At 49.4% G+C, this 25,317-nt stretch overlaps 1 protein-coding gene across 1 annotated transcript in view; it reads left to right on the plus strand.

Annotated features, from left to right (window-relative positions):
• Positions 1 to 2,654: 2,654 nt before the first annotated feature.
• Positions 2,655 to 25,317, plus strand: part of LOC116984070 — a 35,142-nt gene continuing 12,479 nt past the window's right edge. Inside the window, exon 1 of the mRNA XM_033038151.1 lies at positions 2,655 to 2,794. Within this exon, the coding sequence (XP_032894042.1) occupies positions 2,655 to 2,794 (140 nt within the window). The remainder of the gene's footprint in view (positions 2,795 to 25,317) is intronic.

The raw sequence follows: 25,317 nt of genomic DNA on the forward strand, positions 1-25,317 counted from the left end.
TTGTGAAGTGGAAGGAAAATGATACATGTTGTCAAATTTTTTTACAAATAAAAAACTGAAAAGTGTGGCGTGCAAAAGTATTCAGCCCCCTTTACTCTGATACCCATAAATAAAATCCAGTGCGACCAATTGCCTTCAGAAGTCACCTAATTATTAAATGGAGTCCACTTGTGTGTGATCTAATCTCAGTATAGATACAGCTGTTTTGTGAAGGCCTCAGAGGTTTGTTAGAGAACATTAGTCAACAAGCAGCATCATGAAGCCCAAGGAACACACCAGACAGGTCAGGGATAAAGTTGTGAAGAGGTTTAAAGCAGGGTTAGGTTATAAAAAAATATCCCAAGCTTTGAACATCTCACGAAGCACTGTTCAATCCATCATCCGCAAATGGAAAGAAAATGGCACAACTGCAAACCTACCAAGACATGGCCGTCCACCTAAGCTGACAGGTCGAGCAAGAAGAGCATTGATCAGAGAAGCAGCCAAGGTAACTCTGGAGGAGCTGCAGAGATCCACAGCTCAGGTGAGAGAATCTGTCCACAGGACAACTATTAGTCGTGCACTCCACAAATCGGGCCGTTATGGAAGAGTGGCAAGAAGAAAGCCATTGTTGAATAAAAGCCATAAGAAGTCCCGTTTGCAGTTTGCCACAAGCCATGTGGGGGACACAGCAAACATGTGGATGAAGGTGCTCTGGTCAGATGAGACCAAAATTGAAGTTTTTGGCCAAAATGCAAAACGCTATGTGTGGCGGAAAACTAACACTGCACATCACCCTGAACACACCATGCCCACTGTGAAACATGGTGTGGGGATGCTTTTCTTCAGCAGGGACAGGGAAGCTGGTCAGAGTTGATGGGAAGATGGATGGAGCCAAATACAGGGCAATCTTGGAAGACAACCTGTTAGAGTCTGCAAAAGACTTCAGACTGGGGCGGAGGTTCACCTTCCAACACGACATCGACCCTAAACATAAAAACAGAGCTACAATGGAATGGTTTAGATCAAAGCATATTCATGTGTTAGAATGGCCCAGTCAAAGTCCAGACCTAAATCCAATTGAGAATCTCTCGCAAGACTTGAAAATTGCTGTTCACAGACGCTCTCCATCCAATCTGACTGAACTTGAGCTTTTTTGCAAAGAAGAATGGGCAAAATATTTCAGTCACTAGTTCAAGTGAGTTTATTGTCATGTGTCCCTGTATAGGCCAATGAAATTCTTGCTTTGCTTAAGCACACAGAAAATAGTAGGCATTTACTACTAGATGTGCAAAGCTGGTAGAGACATACCACCAAAAGACTTGCAGCTGTAATTGCAGCGAATGGTGGTTCTACAAAGTATTGACTCAGGGGGGCTGAATACTTTTGCACGCCACACTTTTCTTTTTTTTATTTGTAAAAAAAAATGAAAACGAGGTATCATTTTCCTTCCACTTCACAATTATGCGCCGCTTTGCGTTGGTCTATCACATAAAATCCCAATAAAATACATTTACGTTTGTGGTTGTAACGTGACAAAATGTGGAAAAATTCAAGGGGTAAGAATATATATGGCCTTTCATGAGGTCATTGTGAACAATCACGCAACTTAATGTCAACAAGACTTGTACAGGATGTCTCACAATGTCAAACAACCTCTGTCTGTAAAATGTAAATTCTGGAATTAGAGAAATCAATAATGACAGAGCAGAAATTATACCATAGTATCAATGGGTTGGTGCACATTGCTGAGAAAATATTTATAATTCATGAAACAGAAGGCGGCGGCGTTCAGCCCCTGTTCGCCATTCAACAATGGATGTTCTGACTTTCAAATACGTTATATTTCTTGCCTGACCCATGAAAGTTTTGACTCTGCTCTTTGACATCAGTTTGTCCGTGGTCTATCATTACATTGGACACAACGAATGGGAAGACAAACGCCGTGCTTGCATTGATTGCGAGGGAATATCATAGTAGAGAAATCATGCCTCACTGGTCATATCTGCATAACAAGCCCTTCGGCCCGACTCGTCCATGCCCGCTTATTGACGCCAATCACATTTGCCCTGCACGGTGCCCTTTTCCCTCGATTCCATTTTTGTCCTTGTGGCTGTTCAGAAATCTATCTATCTATCTATCTATCTATCTATCTATCTATCTATCTATCTATCTATCTATCTATCTATCTATCTATCTATCTATCTATCTATCTATCTATCTATCTATCTATCTATCTATCTATCTATCTATCTATCTATCTATCTATCTATCTATCTATCTATCTATCTATCTATCTATCTATCTATCTATCTATCTATCTATCTATCTATCTATCTATCTATCTATCTATCTATCTATCTGTCTGTCTGTCTGTCTGTCTGTCTGTCTGTCTGTCTGTCTGTCTGTCTGTCTGTCTATCTATCTATCTATCTATCTATCTATCCTATTACTAAAACTCTCATCTTGTCCTCTTCCGGTTTGCGTTGTTTTTCGATTTGCGCAAAACGGTACCATATATCGCTAGGATTATTCCGCCATCTAATTCACCGTTCTCATCTGCTCCAATGACACTAAGTTTTGTTCTGATCGGTGAAATATTACAAAAGTTAATGGTCTGTTATTCGCCGGGACATCGACGCCCCTTCTGGCACCCACAGTCAATCACCGGCGCCATGTGCGCTGTGTTCCGCGGTCGGGGGCTGGCTGTGTTCCGCGGTCGGGGGCTGGCTATGTTCGCGGGCGTGGGCTGTGAGCGCGACAGGCCTTGGGGACGGAAGTCGATGATAGAGTCCGCAGCCGAGGCCGGGAACCGGTGAGCCCCCCCCCTCCCACACCGACCCTCTCCCAAACACCCCTACCCTACAACCCCCTCACCCACTCCACCGCCACTGCCCCCCCCCCCCACCCTCCATAACCTACCTCCTACTCATCACACACCCCTCCCCAACACACTTCCCTCACCCATACATGCCCTACCTCCCTGACACACACCCCTCCCCCAACCACCCCCACACCCCCCCTACCGCATATACACCCCCACCCCCACTCAACCCCTCCACCACACACACCCCACCTCCACACAACCACCCTCTCCCACTCAAACGTCCCCTCTCCACCCCCCACACAACCCACACTCCCACATCCCACCTCCCCCACACACCCCTCCCCCACACAACCCCCCCCCCCCCCCCCACCAGCACACACTCCGCTTCACCCACACCACACCCCCTCCCCCGCACACCCATCAGACCAATCGCGGGCGGGGGCTGGCTGTGTTCCGCGGGCGGGGGCTGGCTGTTTTCCGCGGGCGGGGGATTGCTGTGTCCTACGGTCGGGGGCTTGATGTGGTGGCTGTAAGCTCGACAGGCGCTGGGGATGGAGGCCGTTGAGTGAGTCCGAAGCCGGTGCCGGGAACCGGTGAGGCCACATCCCCCTCCCACACCGCCCTGCTCCCACACACCCCCATACCCGACACCCCCCCTTCCCCACACCAGCCCCATTCCCCCACAACCCTCCCTCCACCACACACACCTCTCCCTCGCACACTTCGCTCACCCATACTTCCCCTCCCTCCCCCACACACACATCCCTCCCCCCACACACACTCCCACACATCCCCCCTACCCCACATGCACCCACCTCCCCCACTCACCGCCCCCACACACCCGCCTCCCCACACACACACACCTTCCCCCACACAAACCCCCCTCCCCCACACAACCCCCCATCCACAAGCACACAACCCATTCCACACACCACTCGCCCTCCCACACACCACACTCCTCCCCCGCACGCCCACAAACACCCCCACCCCCACACAACCCCCTTACCCACACACCTCCGCCACACACACACCCTCCCTCACAAACACCCCCTACCCCACACACCCCCTTGCTCCATACACCCCCATCCCCCACACACACAACCTCCTCCCACACACACACTCGCCCACACACGCGCCACTCCTCCACGCCCGCCCCTCTCCCCCACACACACCCTCCCCGCACCCACAAACACATCCGCACACAACCCCCCCCCCCTCCTCAACAAACCTCCCTCCCCCACCACCCTCCATACCACGCCGCATCCACCATACCCCCCCCCCCCCACCACACCTGCCCCACATCCCCCCTCATCCATATCCCCCTCCAGAACACACCCCTCCCAACACACACACCCTCCCACACACCCCCTCCCCCACACACCCCTGGTCCATCACACACTCCCCTTCCACCACACAACCTCATCTCCCAGACTACCCCCTTGCACCGACACCCCCTCCCCAACACAACCCCCTCCCCCACACTACCCCGCCCCCACACCCCCACCCATCACTACACACACATCCCCCCACACTTCCCCACCCCCAGACAAACACCCTCCCCCTCACTTCCACTCCCCCACTCTACCCCACCCCCACACACACACCCTCCACACACACACCTTCCCCTCCCCCACACTTCTCCCAGCCCCACGTAAACACATCCCCCACTCACCCTCCGCCACACTCCCCACTCCCCCACAACCCTCCACCCCGACACACACCCTCCGCCACACACCCCCTCCGCCACACTCCGCCACCCCCACACACACACCATCCCCTCACACTCCCCTCCCCCTCCCCCACACTCTCCCCTCCCACACACAACCTCTCCCCCACACAACCTCTCCCCCACACTCCCTCCTTCCCCACACAACGCCCCCCATACCCTAAAACACCCCACACCCCCCGTTCCCCACAAACACCCCTCCCCCACAAAACCCCCTCCTATACCTCGCTCCCCCACACACACACCCTCCACGACACAAACCCCCACCAACCACCCACCCCCCTCCTTTAGCATACACATTCTTCCAGCACACACACACCTCCCCAATCACCCGCTCCTCCACACACCACCTCCCCCACACACCACACCTTCCCCCACAATCCCCCTCCCGCATATACCCCCTTCTTCACACTCCTCCTCCCCCCCACACACACCCCTCCCCCACACTCCCCCTCCCCCACACTCCACCCTCCCTCACACCCCCCTCCCCCCACACACACCCCTCCCCCACAAAACACCTACCACACACACCCGTGCCTCCCTCCCTATAACCCCACCGCCACAGACACAGCCCCTCCCCCACACACAGCTCCTCCCCCACACACTCCACCTCCCCATACACCTCCCTCCCCCACACGCTCCCCCACAAATACCCTCCCCCAGACACCACCCCCACACGACCTCCCTCCCAACACAACTCCCTCCCCCACCACCCCCCACACAACGCCGCCACCCCCCCCACACCCCTCCCCAACATCCCCCCCAACATCCCGCCTCTCCCCAGATCCTCGTCCTTCACACATCTCCACTCCCCTACATCCACCTCACCTCCCGCACACGCCCCTGTTCCGCCACACACCCCCTCCCCAGACACCCATCTCCTCCGCAACTCAACCCCCACAACACCACCCCATACCGCCCCACACCCCCAAACCCCCCCCCCCACCCCAAGCCCCCGTTCCACACAGACATCGCACACTCCTCCCCCACACACACCCCTCTCCCACGCCCCGCCTCCCAGTCCGGGAGCAAAGTGCGGGGTGAGTAGAGTGCAAGCTGCGTATGCGGCGACCACCACTCCCCACACCCGCCTTCCCCAATACCCCTTCCCCACACCACCTTCACACATACTCCCTGTCCCAATACTGCTCTTCCCCCACTCTCTCCCCTCCCCCACACATCCCATTATCCACACGCCCCCTGCCCCCAGCACCCCTCTCCCCCACATCCCCCTCTCCCCAATACGCCCCTCCTCCACTCCACCCGAGACTCCCCACACACACGCCCACACACACCGCCCTCACCCACATAAACTCCACTCACCCCAAACTACTCCCCCTCCCCCAGACACCCCCCTCCCGCACACACCACCCCCTCCCCCACACACCTCGCACACACACCCTCCCCCACACACCACCCACCTCCCCAAACCCCCACACAAACAACCCCCTCCCTCCAAAGCCCCCACATCCCCCCACACTCCCTCCCCCACCCCCCCTCTCCCACACACACACCCTCCCACACACACCCATCCCCCACACCCTCCCCCACACACCACCCACCTCGCCCATACCTCCGCACATAAACCAACCCCTCCCCCACACCCCACACCCCTTCCACCACGGACCCTTCCCCCACACACCGCCACCCCCTCCCCCACATTCCACCCTCCCCCACACTACCCCCCCACCCCACACACATCCTCCCCATCAACCTCCCGTCCCCCCCCAATCCACCACACACACACTCCCCCACATACACGTCCCAAACACCCTCCCCCCACACCCCCTCATCCCCCTTTCCCCCCACACTTCCCCCCCCCCCCCCACACCCTCTCTCCCCATTTGGACGTCATTTGCGCGACACGCAGGTGGCGCGCGAAGATGTTCTGCATCCAAAATCCAGGGGTACCGCGCGCGACCGCGTGTTACTGACTACGTCACTACGCACCGTGCGCGCATAATGCACACCATGCGCGCATCACGTGCGTAAATGATGACGCGTAAATCACGCGCAAATGCCGCCCCAAAGCCCTCTGAGTAAGTAAAGGCGTCCGTGTGCTGAACATAGAAAAATAGAAACGTATGCAATATGTGGAAGTGGAGGCCATTTAGCCCTTCGAGCCAGCACCGCCATTCATTGTGATCATGGCTAATCATTCACCCGTAATCCGTGCCTATCTTCTCCCCATGTCCATTGATTCCGCTTGCCCCCATAAATTCTATCTGGGCCTGTCCCACTTAAGCGATTTTTTCAGCGGACTGCCGGCGAGTATCAACTCGGACAGACGTCCAAAAAAACGGCAACTGGAACACACACACACACACACACACACACACACACACACACACACACACACACACACACACACACACACACACACACACACACACACAGACACACAGGCACACACACACACAGACACACACACACACAGACACACACACAGACGCACACACACACACACACACACACACACACACACACACACACACACACACACACACACACACACACACACACACACACGCACACGCACACGCACACGCACACGCACACACACATCGCGAAGGTGGGAGCAATGGAGACCGGAGGAGCGCTTTCTGCGCGATGAAAAGGAAGGTAAACGGCTGCCACAGAGCACGGTAAGTCGTTTAGAGAGCGCCGGGTGGAGAATCGGAGAGAAGGGGGAGGAGGTGTGAGAAGAGGAAGAGAAGGGGAATAGAGGGAGAGAGAAGGTGAAAGAGAAGGGGGTAGAAGGGGGAGAGGTGGAAGAGAAGTGTGAGAAGGGGAGAGAAGGGAAGGATACGGAGAGAGAAGGGGGGGGGGGGGGAGAAGGAGACAGTTTTAAGAAGTTTAATCAAGTTAGCCGGCATTTTACCTTCCGGTGGAACTTCTATATCGTGAAACTCCAATGAGCCAATCAAAATGGCCGGTCAGCGAAGGAGACCGCCTGTAAGTAATTAGCGACCCCAGTCCACTGGCTTCTACCAAACGGCAACCTAATTTTAGTCGAGGCTGGTTTCGATTATGTTGAAATAATCGAAGCCACCTACAAGAAGCCTCTACCACGCGGAAACCACTTTCGACCATTAGGGAGAGTGACCAAAACCTCCGACGACCTCATGGAAACCTTGGGTCGCGGGCAAGGTCACTCGAGGTTTCCGTTTATCTTTCCTAAGTGGGACAGGGGCATTACTCTCCATGGCGGCTTCATTTTTGTCGTCGCTAATTTTTCAACATTTTCAAAAATTCGCGGCGATCATAATGAGGCCGCGACTTGGTCCCAGAACTCCTCGCGACCATGAAGGCGTGACCCCGGCAACTACCCGCGAACATGTGGCGACCATGTGGCGACTGCATAGTCTCATGCAGTCGCCTAAAAAGTCGCATAAGTGATTTCATCCAGTGTATTGGACATAGCTTTGATATGGGTGGTCTACTTCAAACTTTCAAGCATATCTTTTTTTAATGTGGGAACTCCTGTCTCACAAAGCAGATTGCGTTTTTCAACATTTGATATAAAGGTCGATGGCGGCGGAGCTGTCGGTGTAACATAGAAACATAGAAATTAGGTGCAGGAGTAGGCCATTCGGCCCTTCGAGCCTGCACAGCCATTCAATATGATCATGGCTGATCATCCAACTCAGTATCCCGTACCTGCCCTCTCTCCATACCCTCTGATCCCCTTAGCCACAAGGGCCACATCTAACTCCCTCTTAAATATAGCCAATGAACTGGCCTCGACTACCCTCTGGGGCAGAGAGTTCCAGAGATTCACCACTCTCTGTGTGAAAAAAGTTCTTCTCATCTCAGTATACATGGACTACAGTAAAACATTCAACAATGTTCCGCATGGTATTTTGCTCTGGAAAGTTATGGGGTCCACGCAGAGAGAGCTTCGTGGAAGGAAGCAGTGGATGATGGTGGAAGGTTGTTTCTCGGACTAGAGGCCTGTGACTAGTGATGTGCCTCAGTTATCGGTGCTGGACCCGGTACTGTTTATCATTTATATGAATGATTTGGATGAGAACATACATGGCAAAATTAGCAAGTTTGCGGATGATACAAATGCGGGTGGTCTTGCAAATACATGGACGTGGCCTACACATTGAATAGTAGGGGTCTTGGGAGTGTTGCAGAGTAGAGGGATCTATGAGTGCCAGTGCATGGATCCTTGAAGTCGGGTCGTAAGTAGATAGGATAGTGAAGAAAGATTTTGGCACATTGGCCTTCCTCAGTCAGGGTATTGAGTATAGAAATTGGCAGGTCATGTTGTGGTTCAAAGGTTCAAAGGTTCAAAGGTGCAAAGGTTGATTTATTGTCACATACACCTAGATGTAGTGAAATTCCTTTTGCCAATGCAGCACATAAGAAAGAATACAGACATAACAATAATAAATAGCTTTAACATAAAAACATCCCCCCACAATGGTTCCCATTATGGGGGAAGGCACAAAGTCCAGTCCCATCCCCAATGTCCACCCATAGTCGGGCCTATTGAGGCCTCCACAGTTGCCTCTACGGAGGCCCGATGTTCCAGGCCGTCCTCGCCGGGTGATGATGTTCCGGCGTCGGGAGAGTCCTCTCAGCGGCATGGGAACCCTGGAACGGCCGCCTCCCTACTCGGGACCGTGGCTTCTGGAGCCGACAAGGCCGCACCCAATGCAGCTCAACTGGCGATCTCGTCGCGAGATCCCAGGCTCCCGATGTAAAGTTTCAGCGCCGCCGCCCGCAGCTCCGCGATGTTTTTAACGCCGGTCCCAGCTCACCGGAGTTCCAGCGCGGCGACCCAGGCAAGGCACCGCCCCTCCCGTAATGGCGCTCCAGCGCTGCACCGCCGTCCTCACACCCGCAGCTCCGCCACCGCCGATGCCGGTGCCGCCGCCGCCGATGCCGGTGCCGCCGTGCCTAGGCTCCGGGCGGTCCCCTCGCTCCTCGGACCCGCAGCTCCGCAGCCGCCGCCGAGGCCGCCGCTGCCGATGCCGATGCCGAGGCTCCGGGCGGTCCCCACAGGAAATGCCACTCCAGGCCCGCTGGTAGGCCGCGAGGACGGGTCGAAAGTGCAGCCCGGAGACAAGCTGCATCTCCGACCAGGTAGGGACCCTGAAAATTAGTTTCGCCCTCCCCCCCCCCCACACATAAAAAAGCTAGAACTCATTAAAAACAAAACACTAAACTAAATTTTAAAAAAAATTTAAAAATGAAAAACAGACAGCTGCAGGCTAGGCAGCCATACCCCCTACAGGTCGGCGTTGTATAAGACATAGGCGAGGCCGCATTTAGAGTATTGTGTTCAGCTCTGGGAATCGTGCTATTGGAAAGATGTTGTCAAGCTGGAAAGAGTACAGAGAAGATTTACGAGAATGTTGCTAGGACCATAGGGTCTGACGTAAGGGTGAGGGTGAGGAACATGGTACTCCATTCATTGGAGCGCAGGAGGATAAACGGTAATCTTACAGAGGGGTATACAATCATGAGAGGAATAGCTCGGGTAGATGCACAGAGGGTCTTGCCCAGAAAGGGTGAATTGAGGACTAGGGGATATAAGTGTGAAGTGAATGGGAAAATATTTAATATATAAGAATAGGAATCTGAGGGGTAATGTTTTCACCCAAAGGGGTCCGGAACACGATGGTATAGGAGGTCATTGATGCAGGAACTATTCCAACTTTTAAAAAGAGTTAGACAGGTTCATGGATAGGACACGGTTCGAGGGATATGGGTCAAACGCGGGCAGGGGTAGTGTAGCTGCGACAACATGGCCGGCGTGGACAAATCGGGCCAAATGGCCTGTTTCCACCCTGCAGCGTTGTATGACTCTATAGCTCGATCCCTACATTGGCACCTTCAATTATGCTCGCGGGAGTTTAGATGAATGAGCGGGGACCTATTTGAAAACGTACCGAATAGTGAAAGGCTGGGATTGAGTGGATGTGGGGAGGATGTTTCCACTAGTGGCGAGTCTAGGTCTAGAGGTAATAGCCTCTAAATTAAAGGACGTTCCTTTATGAAGGAGATAATAAGGAATTTCTTTCGTGAGACGGTGGTGAGCCTGTGGAGTTCTTGCCACAGAAGGCAGTGGAGGCCAAGTCAATGGATATTTTAAAAGCAGAGATAGATAGAGTATTGATTGGAATGGGTGTCAGGGGTTATGGGGAGAATGCAGGGAAATTGGGTTAAGAGGGAGAGATAGATCATCCATGATTGAATGGTGAAGTAGACCTGAAGGGCCGAATGGCTTACTTCTGCTCATATCACTTATCACCGAACCGGTGGCCATACCGGTGTATGTGTACAACTCACTTCCTGCAGTGGACCACTTTATCCTTTGTCTTGCTGACATTGAGAGGAAGGTCGTTTTCTTGACACCAGGTCACGAAGTTCTCAATCTCCTTCCTGTCTCATCATTATTTGATATCCGGCCGACAACGTTGATATCGTCCGTGATTTTGTAGATTGAATTTGAATTGTACTTTGCTGCATAGTTGTGGGTGTATGTGTAGTCGAAAATTGGGCTGCGAATGCATTGTTGAAGAGCACTAGATTTGGGTGTTATCGTAGAGGATAATTTGTCCCTTATCCTCACAGCCTGTGGTCTGTTAGTCAGGAGGTGGTTGATCCTGTTGCAGAGATGAGTGCTGATTCCAAGTTCAATGTTTGGTGATGAGCTTGTGTGGGATAATGGTGTTAAAAGAGCTGCAGACTGTGAATAGGAATATGGCCAAGGTGTCTGTCTCTCAACCAGGCGTTTCACGAATAAGCGTCGGACTAGTGGGATGGCACAATCCGTGGACAGGATGTGGCAGTGGGCAAACTGCGAAGAGCAAGACTGCACGGTGGATTGGATTTAATGCGTTCCATAACTGATCTCTCAAAGCATTTCATAATGGTAGATGTCAAGGCCACAGGACTGTAGTCATTAAGGCATGTGTCCTGTGTTACGGCATAAAATCTTGTGTTACAGCATGTGATCCTGGGAAATACTAGAATATAAAAACAGGGGTTTAATGCTAAAGCTTCACAAGGCTTTGGTCAACCGGCATTTGTAGTATAATGACCCGTCTTGGTATATCTGATGTGAGCTGTGCTGGCGTTGGAGTCGGTTCAGAGGACGTTTATGCGAATGATCCGGGGACGATTGGATGAACGTATGATCAGCGATTGACGACACTGTGTCTGTTGTCGTTGGAGTTTAGAAGGATGAAGGGGTGGGAGGGGGGGGGGGTGAATCGTAATAATAGTTATAGGCCAGGATAGAGTGCAGAATAAACGGGCCTGCTTTTAGAAGGACATGATGAGGAATCTATTTCGTCAGTGGCTGGTGGATGTGCGGAATTCATTGCCACGGACGGCCGTGGAAAACGAAGTAATTGGGTATTGTTCAAGTGTAGATTGACAGATATTTGATCAGTCAGTGTCGCACAAGTTAAGGAACGTTCATTGGTTCATGTTAATGGGTTCTAGGAGCAGAATAAGGCCATTTGGTCCATCAAGTCTACTCTGCCATTCAATCATGGTTGATCTACCTTTCCCAGCCAATCCTATTCTCCTGCCTTCGCTCCTTGGCCCCTGACACCCACGCTAATCAAGGCATGAGAATGCGGTTGAGGGGGAAATGTAGACCAGGGAGGAGGGTAAAGGAGGCGCCTGCAAACGGCGAGGGCGCGAGTACTTTGAGCTGCTCTGTTCCCCACAGGCGCTGCTGCTGATTCGCAGTACTGTGTCCTTCATGGAGTGGTGGCCGGAACGACGCCAGTGTGGCTCTGTGTAACCAGGAGGCGGTGAGGCGAGTGTGGACTGTGGGCTGCTCCCTGCCACTCTGTCGCAGACCTCGGTTCTCCTGTCCAGTTATTCAACGGGCAATTCCTCCCCTATCCAGCTGGTAACTGGGGGGGGGGGGGGGGGGGGGGGGGGGGGGTGTTAGAATGTTATTTTCAGGAATCACAAGCAGAGGCTCTGCGATCATGACGTGTGTGATGATGAATCATGTAATTTCCTTTAAGGCATCGCAGGAAACGTTGGGGATCAGCGGCGGAGCGTTGTCTGCGGCGAGAACAGGATATGGATCAGGCGACAAATGTGTCAGTGTTGGCAGATGAACTTCAATCCTAAAATGAATGTGATGCGTTTTGGCATGTAGGCGAGGACAGTTCACCTTTGGTTTTGTCTTCACTAAGGAAAAGACAAGCAAATCCTTGGAAATACTAGGAGACCGATGAACCGGTGCGAGGGAGGAACTGAAGGGAATCCACATTCATCAGAAAATGGTGTTAGGTAAACTGTTGCGACTAAAGGCAGATAAATACCCAGGCCCTGCTGGTCTACATCTCAGAAAAGTCATGGAGGAGGCCCTGGATGCATTGATGATCATATTTCAATGTTCTCTCGACTCTGGATCAGGTCCTGTGGACTGGAGATTAGCCAATGTAACTTGCACTTTTTAAGAAACGAGGGAGAGAGAAAAAGGGGAAATATAGACCAGTCTATGGCTTTACATCGGTAGTGGGGAAGATGCTGGAGTCGATTACTAAATATGTTTTAGCAGCGCATTTGGAAAGCAGTGAAGGAATCGCTCAAAGTCAGCATAGTTTTATGAAAGGGATATCATGCTTGACTAATCTGGAATTTCCTGAGGATCTATCAAGTAGAATGGATAAGGGAGAGAGGGGATATGGTGTATCTGGACTTTCAAAAAGCACTTGGCAAGGTCCCCACAAGAGATTAGTGTGAATAATTAGAGCACATGGTATTGGGGGTAGGGTATTGACATGGATAGAGAACTGGTTGGCAGACAGGAAGCAAAGCGTAGGAATTAACGGGTCATTTTCAGAATGGCAGGCAGTGACTAGTGGGGTGCCGCAAGGCTCAGTGCTGGGCCCCATTTTTTAAACTATATATATTAACGATTTAGAAGAGGGAGTTAAATGTTACATTTCTATGTGAGCGAATGACACAAAGCTAGGTGGCTGTGTGAGTTGCATTGAGGCTGCATGGTGATTTGGATAGGTTGGGTGAGTTGGCAGAAGAATGGCAGATGCAAAAAAATGTGAATAAATGTCAGGTTATCCACTTTGCTGGTAAGAACAGAAGGCAGATTATTATCTGAATGGTGTCAGATTGGGAAAGAAGAGGTGCAACGTGACGTGGGTGTGCTTGTACATCAGCCACTGAAAGTAAGCATGCAGGTACAGTAGACAGTTAAGAAAGCCAAATGGCCTTCATTGCGAGATGACTGGAGTTTAGGAGCAAGGACGTCCTAGTAGTTGTACAGGCCCCTTGTGAGATGGCAAATGGAGTATTGTGTGTTAATTTGGTCTCCTAATTTGTGGAAGGACATATTGCTATTGAGGGAGTGCAGTGCAGGTTCACTACGTTAATTCTCGGGGTGGCGGGACTGACGTATGATGAAAGAATGGGTTGACTGGGCTTGTGTCCTTTGGAATTTAGGATGAGAAGGGATCTCATAGAAACATATAACATTGTTAGAGGGTAGCTGCAGGAAAACAAATCCCAGGTATTGGGGGAGTCTGGAACCAGGAGTCACGGTTCAAGAATAAGGGGTCGGCCATTTAGGACTGAGATGAGCAAAAAACCTTTACACCTAGAGAGTTGCGAATCTGTGGAATTCTCTGTCACATAAGGCAGTCGAGGCCAATTCACTGGATGTGTAAGAGGGAGTTAGATATAGCTCTTAGGGCTAAGGCAATCAAGGGATATGGGGGGAAAGCCGGAACGGGATACTGATTTTGGATGATCTGCCGTGATCATATTTAGTGGCGGTGCTGACTCGAAGGGCCGAATGACCTACTTCTGCATCTATTTTCAATGTTTCTATGTTTCTTTGACATGTGTAGTGCGCACAGTGAGGAATATTGATCGAAATAGACAAGAGCATCAATGTCCATGGTCGTGGCAATGGCAACACGGGTTGACAATGCGGCGAAGGGGGATAATGGCATAGATAGATCGATAGAATCTTTATTTGCCACACGACCAGGGTTGGTGGTATTTGGGTTCGGTACATGATGGTACACTGCATTAGTCACATTAACACAATAACAACACAGGTCACAGTAATAAAGTGCATCCATACCACATCACAAATCACAAATCTCACCAACAATATATAGTGCAAAAGAATAAACAAAGACCATAGACAAGACACTGTATACATCGAAAGTCCTAGTATTGTCTGTTATTGGAGGGAATTGAGTGTTCTTATTGCAGAGGGGAAGAAACTGTTTTTAAAGCGGGTGGATTTTGTAGCAAGTGACCTGAGGCGCCTCCCTGAAGGGAGAGACTGGAAAAGGTGGTTTGCTGGATGGGAGGGGTTCGAGATGATCTTTATTGCCCGTTTTGAGGTACGTTGGAGATAAATGGAATGGATTGAGGGGAGGGGGGAGTTGATGATCCTGGAGGCCTTGGAGACAATGCGCTGTAATCTGTGTAGTGAGTGACTGTCTGTGTTTCCGTACCAGACTGTGATTGAGGAGGTGATGATGCTTTCAATGATGGATTGATAGAAACGGACCAGGAGGTGTTTGTGGACTGAACTTTTTGAGCTGTCTGAGGAAGTATAGGCGTTGTTGTCCTTTCTTGATGATGCTTGAGTTCACGTGTTGGGACAACCTGCAGCTCTCCAAATTTGGACCACATTTGCAATATCGTGTGCAGTTCATTGTTGTAGAGGAAATTGAGCGCTGTAACTTATTATTGAGGTATTTTATGTGGTGGGTGGGGAGGAGAAGGGGAAACTTTATTTCCTAGTCCCCTATCTGGTCGCAGAGACGGCTTCCCTCCGAGCTGCCCCTTCGCCCCTTCCTCGCGGCCTACCATCGGACTGGAGCGGTATTTCCTGTCGGGACCGGCCGGGATTACAGGTTCGGCGGCGGCACAGCGCTGGGTCACCATCATGGAGCGGGCGTTGCCTTATGCGGGTCGCCGTGCGGTAAGCTCCGGAGTGCTGTGACCGCCGACTCCAACATCGAGGGGCTGTGGCTGCGGAGCGGCCAGCCGCGGGCGGCGCTGCATTTAAAACACCGCTGAACCTGGGATCCAAGATCGCCAGAGTCGGAGCTCCAATCAGCGCGGCCTGAGGACTACGGATGCCGCAGTCTCCGGGGAGGAAGCGGTCGCTCCAGACATTTCCAAGCCGCCGCGGAGTGTTCATCCGACGCCGGAGTTCCATCTTTCCGGCAAAGAGCGCCTGAAAACATCGGACTGGCTGCGGAGGCCACAAATAGGCCCCGACCTCGGGTGATCACAGAGGAAGAGGACTGAACTTGCTGGTGCCTTTCCCCACAGTGGAACATTTTGATTCTGCTGTGGGGGGACGTTCATGTTGAATTCTATAATTGTGTTGTGTCATTCTTCTCGCACGGAAACTGTATTATTTATTTTATTATTTATTTTATGTAAAGCACTTTGGTTTCAACGCGAGTTGATTTAAACGTGCTATATCAATAAAATGTACTTACTTACTGTCTTACTTGTATGGGCCGATATTGTATTGGCCAAGCCCATGGAGTAATACAAAATTGGGAAACTGGATTCCATTCTATCATATATGGTGGGACTCAAAACCATATATCCTATATGTTGGGACTCAAAATCAAAACGTTTAGTTTTCGGTTGAGACGTACTATTGTTAAAAAGGGATCCGAAGGTAATATTAATGAAACTGTGGTAGTGGACGCACTTGGGGTTTATAATCGTAAATAAGCAGATAATTAATTAGACATGGATACCATCTTGATGCTGTTGATGTATGGGCTGAAGGTGGCATGAGCGTGGTGGGCCGACAGGCCGATTCCTGTGCAGCTCATGCGCCAGAGACTCGCTTGGTGTAGTATTCCTCCCTATGGCTTGCTCTGCTTGTGTTGTGGGGAATTGGGACTCGTTGCAAGGGAGGTGCATACTAAAACTGTATCCAGCTACCGCCTGACAGTGTGGGGATGTGGATAAATGAACAAGGGTACAGTGATCTGTTCACCGCAGGTAATTGCTGCAGAGCTAGATAAGTAGGTGGCCACCAGGGGGAGTGAAGGCACAACATTACAGCAGTGGTGTTGTGGTTATCTGCTGCCTCCCCTACACCCTCCCCGTTTGGTTACCGGGGCACAGGAGCAACGGTTTCATGTGGAAAGGGCATGTTTAAGGCATCGTGGCAGACTGTCCTACAAAGGAGTGGCAAGGACTGGAAGATTAATAGGACCAGGCCTAACTCGTCTATGTTTTGTTGCCAAATGGAGCTCATCCCACTTACCCCCACGCTCATATCCCTCCAAACCGTTCCAATAAATGTACCTGGCCAAGTGACTTGCATGCTACTTGCCTCTATCACATCATCCGGCAGCACTTTTCACGCTCTGCGGGAAAGAATGTGCCCTTTTTTGGTTCTTATTTTGATTAGTAAGAAATACAGCACGGAAAGAGGCACTTCGGCCCATCGGGTCCGCGCCGACCAGCGACCCCCGCACGTTAACACTACCCTACTAGGGACAATTTTTACATTCACCAAGACAATTTACCAACAAACCTGTACGTCTTTGGAAATGTGGGAGGAAACCGAAGATCTCGGAGAAAACCCACGCAGGTCACGGGGAGAACATAAAAACTCCGTGAAGACAGCATCCGTAATGGGGATCGAACCAGGATCTCCGGCGCTGCAAGCACTGTATGACAGCAACTCTGCCGCTGCACCACCGTGACCTCGAGTTATTTTTAAATCTCATCCCCACACCCAAACGTCTGCCCACTAGTTGTAGGATTCCCTACATTGTGACTAAAAGTATTAGCCTCTCCTTAGAACAGGAGTCATCCTGTATCATCCGCTTATATTTTTTTGTGCAGCCTTTCCAGTTTATTCCCATTGCAGGGTAACCGAAACGTACTATTAATCCAAAGGTGGTTTAAACATATACCATAAAGCCTCGAATCCTGTACTTTGATGGCAAAGGTCTTCATCGCTCTCTTAGACAATAGACAATAGACAATAGGTGCAGGAGTAGGCCATTCGACCCTTCGAGCCAGCACCGCCATTGAATGTGATCATGGCTGATCATCCCCAATCAGTACCCCGTTCCGGCCTTCTCCCCATATCCCCTGACTCCGCTATTTTTAAGAGCCCTATCTAGCTCTCTTTTGAAAGCATCCAGAGAACCTGCCTCCACCGCCCTCTGAGGCAGAGAATTCCACAGACTCACTACTCTCTGTGAGAAAAAAGTGTTTCCTCGTCTCCGTTCTAAATTACTTACTCCTTATTCTTAAAATGTGACCCCTGGTTCTGTACTCCGCCAACATCGGGAATATGTTTCCTGCCTCTAGCGTGTCCAAACCCTTAACAATCTTATATATTTCAATGAGATACCCTCTCATCCTTGTAAACTCCAGAGTGTACAAGCCCAACTGCTCTATTCTCTCAACATATGACAGTCCCGCCACCCGGGGATTAACCTTGTAAACCTACGCTGCACTCCCTCAATAGCAAGAATGTCCTTCCTCAAATTAGGGGACCAAAACTGCACACAATACTCCAGGTGTGGTCTCACTAGGGCTCTGTACAACTGCAGAAGGACATGTTTTCTCCTATATTCGATTCCTCTTGTTATAAAGGCCAACATGCCATTCGCTTTCTTAACTGCCTGCTGTACCTGCATGCTTACTTTCACAGACTGATGTGCAAGGACCCCCAGATCCCTTGTACTTCCCCTTTTCCCAACTTGACGCCATTTAGATAGGAATCTATTTGCTACCAATGTTTTTGCTACCAAAGTGGATAACGTCACATTTATCCGCATTAAACATTATCTGCCATGCATATGCCCAATCCCCCAACCTGTCCAAGTCACACTGCATTCTCATAGCACGCTCCTTTGCACCCAGCACATAGCACCCAGCTTTGTGTCATCTGCAAATTTGCTAATGTTACTTTGAATCCCTTCATCCATATTATTGATGTATATTGTAAATAGCTGCGGTCCCAGCACCGAGCCTTGCGGTACCCCACTAGTCACTGCCTGCCATTCTGAAAGGGTCCCGTGAATCCCACCTCTTTGTTTCCTGTCTGTCAACCACTTCTCTATCCATGTCAGCACTCTACCCCCAATACCATGTGCCCTGATTTTGCCCACTAATCTCCTATGTGGGACCTTATCAAATGCTTTCTGAAAGTCCAGGTACACTACATCCACTGGCTCTCCCTTGTCCATTTTCCTAGTTACATCTTCAAAAAATTCCAGAAGATTAGTCAAGCATGATTTCCCCTTCATGAATCCATGCTGACTCGGTCCGATCCTGTTACTGCTATCCATATTTTCTAAATGGAGAGATGATTCAGAAATCGGAGGTGCAATGGGACTTGGAAATGCTAGTGCATGATTCCCAGAGGATTAATTTGCTAATTGAATCGGCAGTAATGAACTGAAATGTAATATTAGTATTTTTTCGAAACGACGATAATAACAAAACGGATGTAATGCTGAGGCTTTATGTTCCATGGTCAGTCCGCATTTGAGGTGTGTGAGCAGTTTTGGACCCCATATTTGAGGGAGGATGTGCTGGTATTGGAGTGGGTCCATTGAGGTTGACGAGAGTGATCACGGGGATGATTGGGTTAACGTATGATGAGCATTTGACAATACTGAGCCTGTACTCGCTGGAGTTTAGAAGGAGAGGGACCCTCATTGAAAATGATTGAAGGCAGAAACGGGTGAAATTATTATGGGCAAAAATGAAATGGCAGAAGAGTTGAATAGGTACTTCGGATCTGTCTTCGCTAAGGAAGACACAAACAATCTCCCAGATGAACTGGAGCACAGAATATTTAAGGGGGTAGGGGAACTGAAATAAATGTTCATTTGGCGTGAACTAGTCTTGGGTAGGCTGGTGGGACTGAAGGATGATAAATCCCCTGGACCTGATGGTCTGCATCCCACGGTCCTCGGGGACGTAGCTCCAGAAATAGTGAACGCATTGGTGATCATTTTCCAATGTTCAATAGATTCAGGATCCGTTCTTGTGGATTGGAGGATAGCTAATGTTATCCCACTTTTCAAAAAAGGAGCGAGAGAGAAAACAGGGAATTACAGACCAGTTAGCTTGTCTTCGGTGGTGGGAAAGATGCTGGTCAATTATTAAAGAGGTAATAATGGGGCATTTGGATAGCAGTAAAAGGATTAGTCCAAGTCAACATGGATTTATGAAAGGAAAATCATGCTTGCCTAATCCTGGAATTTTTTGAGGATGTGACAAGTAAAATGGATGAAGGGGTGCCAGTGGATGTAGTATATCTAGACTTTCAGAAAGCATTTGATAAGGTCCCGCACGGGAGACTGGTGAATACAATTAGAGCACATGGTATTGGCGGTAGGGTGTTGACATGGATAGAAAATTGGTAGGCAGACCGGATGCAAAGCGTAGGAGTGAACGGGTCCTTTACAGAATGGCAGGCAGTGGCGAGTGGAGTGCCGCAAGGCTCGGTGTTGGGGCCGCAACTGTTTACCATATATATTAATGTTTTGGAAGAGCTAATTTGGAGCAACACTAGCACGTTTGCGGATGACAGAAAGCTGGCTGGCAGTGTGAACTATGAAGAGGGTGTTAGGAGTTTCCAGGATGACCTGGACAGGTTGAGTGAGTGGGCAGATGCGTGGCAGATGCAGTATAATTTAGATAAATGTGAGGTTATCCACCTTGGCGGCAAAAACAAGAGGGTAGGTTATTATCTCAATGGGGTTAGGTTAGGTAAGGGGGAGGTACAGCGAGACCTGGGTGCCCTTGTACACCGGTCACTGAAAGTTGGCGTGCAGGTACAGCAGGCAGTGAAGAAAGCTAATGGATTGTTGGCCTTCATAATAAGAGGATTTCAGTATAGGAGCAAATCGTTTCTTCTGCAGTTGTATATGGCTCTGGTGATACCACATCTGGAGTATTGTGTACAGTTTTGGTCTCCCGATGTGAGGAAGGACATCCTTGTGATTGAGGCAGTGCAGCGTATGTTCACGAGATTGATCCCTGGGATGGCGGGACTGTCATAAGACTGTATTCACTGGAGTTTAGAAGGATGAGGGGGTTTCTTATAGAAACATACACAATTATAAAAGGACTGGACAAGCTAGATGCAGGAAAAATATTCCCAATGTTGGACGAGTGCAGAACCAGGGGCCACAGTCTTAGAATAAAGTGGAGGTCATTTAAAACTGAGGTGAGAAAAAAACGTTTTCGCCCAGAGAGTTGTGAATTCATGGAATTCTCTGCCTCAGAGGGGAGTGGAGGCCAAATCACTGCATCCAGTCCCAGCATGGGTTAAAGAGAGAGTTAGATAGAGCTCTAGGGGCTAGTGGAGTCGAGGGATATGGGGAGGAGGCAGGCACGGGTTATTGCTAGGGGACGGTAATCCTCCTCCTGCACCTATTTTATATGATTCTTAATGGTATAAGGCCTGTGAAGATTTGATGTGGAGAGGATGTTTCCACTGGTGGGAAATCAGAGGGCATGGACTCAGAATAAAGGGACGTATCTTCCAAAAGTTGATGAGAAATGTCTTCAGATGAAGGTAGCGAAGCTGTGAAATTCGTTGCTACAGACGAATGTGGAGGCCAGGTCATCGGGAATATTTAATGTGCAGATTGATACATTTTGGATTGGTACGGGTGGCATTGGTTATGTAGAGAAGGCATGACAATGCGGTTGAGAGGGGACGATAGATCGATTGAATGGCGGCGTACACTTGATGGGCCGAGTGGCTTGCTGCTCCTATGACTTAAGAACATGCATTTATGAACTAATTTTCAATTCCCCTGTCATGGGGTAAATACTGGAGCCATTCAGGTTACCAACATTATATATACCTCCATCTGTTCACGCAACATACTTGTGAATCCTTATGTGCCACCTAGTGTCACACGTGCGTCATGCAGCGAGCCGGGCAGAATTGCACATACTATTCCTGGTGTGTTCTCACCACCGTTTTGCACAGCGCTATCATGGTGCCCCAAACTTTGCACTCTGTGCCGCAGGAAAAATTAAAGTGTACCACATGCGTTCTTCACCGCCCTATCTCTCAAACTTCCCAAAATACACCAACTTGCTTGAGTTAAATTCAATTTTCGATTCCTCTGCCCACATTTCCTTTTGGGGTTCGAGAGCTTTCTTCACTGGCAGCAGTACCATCACATTTGGCGTAATCTGCAAACAGATTCACTGGCATACCTTCCGCTGACTGTCCCTAAGCAGCTCCTTTCCAAATGCAAAATAATCCTGACTCGAATGATCCTTCCTATACCCTTTGCATCGCTGAGAAATGTGTTCGTTGAAGGCGCAACATACCCCCCCCCCCCCCTTATTCATTTTCCTTATAAACGGTTGACTCAAGCCACCTGGGCCTACCTGATCGCCCAGTTCAAAACACTTTAGCTTTCATTTCTCACACTGATCTTTCAGTCTTGGGCCAAAACCATTATCAGAGTGAGGCCAGACGCAAATTAGACGAACAACACCTCATATTTCTTTTGGGCAGTTTACAACCCAGCTGAAAAAATATAGATGTATCTATATTCAAGTAACCCTTGCACCCCCTCTCCGTACCTCCCCCACACAAGTCGTTGTACTAACCTTCATTCATTTAGTCCTAGTCATTCAATGATATAATGTGGAAACAGGCACTTCGTCCCAACTTGCCCACATTTGTCAACATGTCCTAGCTGCATTTTTTTTCACACAAAAGGTGGTGGATGTATGGATCATGCTGCCAGAGGAGGTATGTTGGGCAGGAACTATCCCAACATTTAAGGAACAGTTCAGCAGGTATGCGGATTGCATAGGTTTTGAGGGATATGTACCGAATGCAGGCAGGTGGGACTCGTGTAGCTGAGACATGTTGGCCGGCGTGGGCAAGTTAGGCAGAGGGGCCTGTTCCCACACAGGATCACTCTCTGACTATGACTAATCCCACCTGCCCGCGTTGGGTCCATATTCCTCCAATCCTGTCCTACCTACGTACCTGTCTAACTGTTTCTTAAATGTTGAAATAGTCGAGAATATGTGTGATAAATTGAGAATATATATGATAGTTAGATTTATCCCTTCGGACTAAAGAAATCAAGGGATATGGAGAATAAGATTTAAGATGATCAGTCATATTGCATGACGGTGCTGGCTCGGGGCCGAATGGCCTAATTCTACACATATTGTCTATATTTCTATGTGATAGGAACAAAGGTAGGGGTACAGGTATACTACCCGTCAACAGCGCCCGTCCCACGGTGTGGTTCAGCCTGAGCTGCCCCTCACAGAGTGATGCGCACACTGAGCCCTGCCCGATGGTCAGTCTGTCCGAACCCTGTCCCGGTGTTCAGTTTATCCGAATCCACTCCCGGTGGTCAGGCTGTCCAAGTTCTGCCCAGTGGTCCGTCTATACGAAATCTCTCGCGGTGGTCAGTTCTTTGCGTGCGGCTCCCTGAGTGGGACGTCCCATTGAGCCACCGTTGCGTCAGGTTGAGAAACTTCTGCTTCACCTCCAGCGGAACGTGGCTCCCACAAACTGACAATTGGGAAAGGAGCCGATGGCTCAACAGGCAAACTGTCGGTTGTGTAGATGCTTGTGAAATGTGGTCGGACAGCACTTCCTCATGGAGAGACGGCCTCCCTCAAGGTCCTTGAGAGACCCTTGGCCGCAACATGTCTACTGAGGCTATCCACAAGCACCTTATCCACAAGCATCCGTAATAATACAGAGACATTGTGAAAAACTTGCGCTGGATCCCATGCACTTCAATGTGTGGGGAATCTGGTGGTCATTGTGACTTGTTTTCCGCATGTAATTTCTTGCTCACCGTTTATTACTCCTCACTGGATTCCCTGGCACACGAAATCATTCCTAGGTTTTGGACCGGGGTCAGAGTGAATGCAGATTTAGTCCGTGTTTGTATTCGTATTTAGAGATTTTTGTCAGATTAATCTTGGGCAAGTTTAGTTTAGTTTAGTTTAGTTTAGTTTAGACCAGATTAATTGAGTTTAGTTTAATTCAGTTTAGTGTAGCTTAGTTTAGTTTAATTTAGTTTATTGTCACGTATACCGAGATGCAGTGAAAACCTTTGTTGCGTACCAACCATCAGCGGAAGGACTATATGTGATTACAATGAAGCCGTCCACAGTGTGCAGATACATGATAAAATAAATAACATTTAGTGCAAGATAAAGTCACGTAAAATCCCATTAAATATAGTCCTAGGGTCTCCAATGAGGTAGAGGTCATGCATGACAGGTTATGCTGCAGCGTTATAAAACCGTTGGTTCGTCATATGTGCAGTTATGGCCACCCTGTTATAGGAAGGGTGATCATAAATGATAGGAGTAGAATTAGGCCATTCGGCTTATTGAATCTACACCACCATTCAATCATGGCTGATCCATCTCTCCTTCCTAACCCAATTGTCCTGCCTTCTCCCCATAACTTCTGACACCTGTCGTGGAGGCTTCGAAGAAGGAGCAGAAGGTTCACCAGAACGCTGATGGATTAAACATTGTCAGCTACATAAGCTTGCGCAAACTAGGTTAGTTCTGCAGCGTCGGGACCTATATATATATTTGGATAAACGGGGATGATTGAGGATAGTGAAAGTGGTGTTGTACATGGGAGATCATGTCTCAAGTGTGCCGAGGAATGACAATTATGAGAACTTCGATTGTTATTCAGGCAAGTGTGCGATGTGCATTTTGGGAAGAGAACCGGCACAGTTAATGGGAGGACCACGTGGAGAGTAATACATTTGAGGGTAGAGTTGCCTGATAATCACAGGTAGATAGCGTGGTGAAGAAAGCGTTTGGCACGCTATCATTCATCAGACAAATAACTTAGTACATAAGTTGGGATGTTATGTTTCACTTGGTCTTTAGCAATGCCTTTTAGAAGACTCTACATGGTAGGCTCTTCTGGAAGGTTAGATCGCATGACATTCAAAGTGAACATGCTAATTGGATTTAGCCTTGACTGGAGAAAGGAGACAAATGGTCAGAGGTTTGTGGTTTATATCAACGATTTGGGTATAAATGTAGAAGGCATGCTTAGTAAGTTTGCTGATGATACTAAAATGGATGATATGACAGTGAACATAATATAGCAAGTGGTACCGTAGACAGAGAAGGGTTATCAAGAGTTACAACATGATTTTGATCAGCAGAGCAAGTGGGCCGCGAAATGGGAAATTGAGTTTGATACAGATAAGTGTGACGTGTTGCATTTTAGGAAGTCAAACCAGGGCACGGCCTTCACTGTGAATGCTGGGGGGCATGGGGTGTTGTGGAAGAGAGGAATCTATGGGGTGCAGGTACATAGTTCTCTGAAAGTGTCATCTAAGGTGGGTAGGGTGGTCAAGAACGTTTTAGATATATTGACCAGCATCCAGCAGGTATTGATAATAATTTGGGATGTTATGATACCGTTGTATACCACGTTGGTGAGGCCATATTTGGAGTATTTTCTTCCGTTTTGTTACGCTGCTACATGAAGTATGTCATTAGCATGGAAAGACTGCAGATATTTACGAGGAAATTACCAGGATTCGAGGGCCTGAAGCTACAGGGAGAAGTGTATTCATAGGACCTCAGGAAGATGAGCGGAAATCTTATCGAGGTGTATAAAACCACCAAGGGCGTAGATAAGGTGAATACAGTATTTATACATTGAGTAAGGGAATAAGAACCAGCGGGCATATAGTTAAGATAAGAGGGGTGGAGATTTAATAGGAAACCGAGGGGCAACATTTTCACTCAGTGAGCAGTG

Source organism: Amblyraja radiata, chromosome 2, assembly GCF_010909765.2.
Source record: "Amblyraja radiata isolate CabotCenter1 chromosome 2, sAmbRad1.1.pri, whole genome shotgun sequence".
NCBI classification, from domain to species: Eukaryota; Metazoa; Chordata; class Chondrichthyes; order Rajiformes; family Rajidae; genus Amblyraja; species Amblyraja radiata.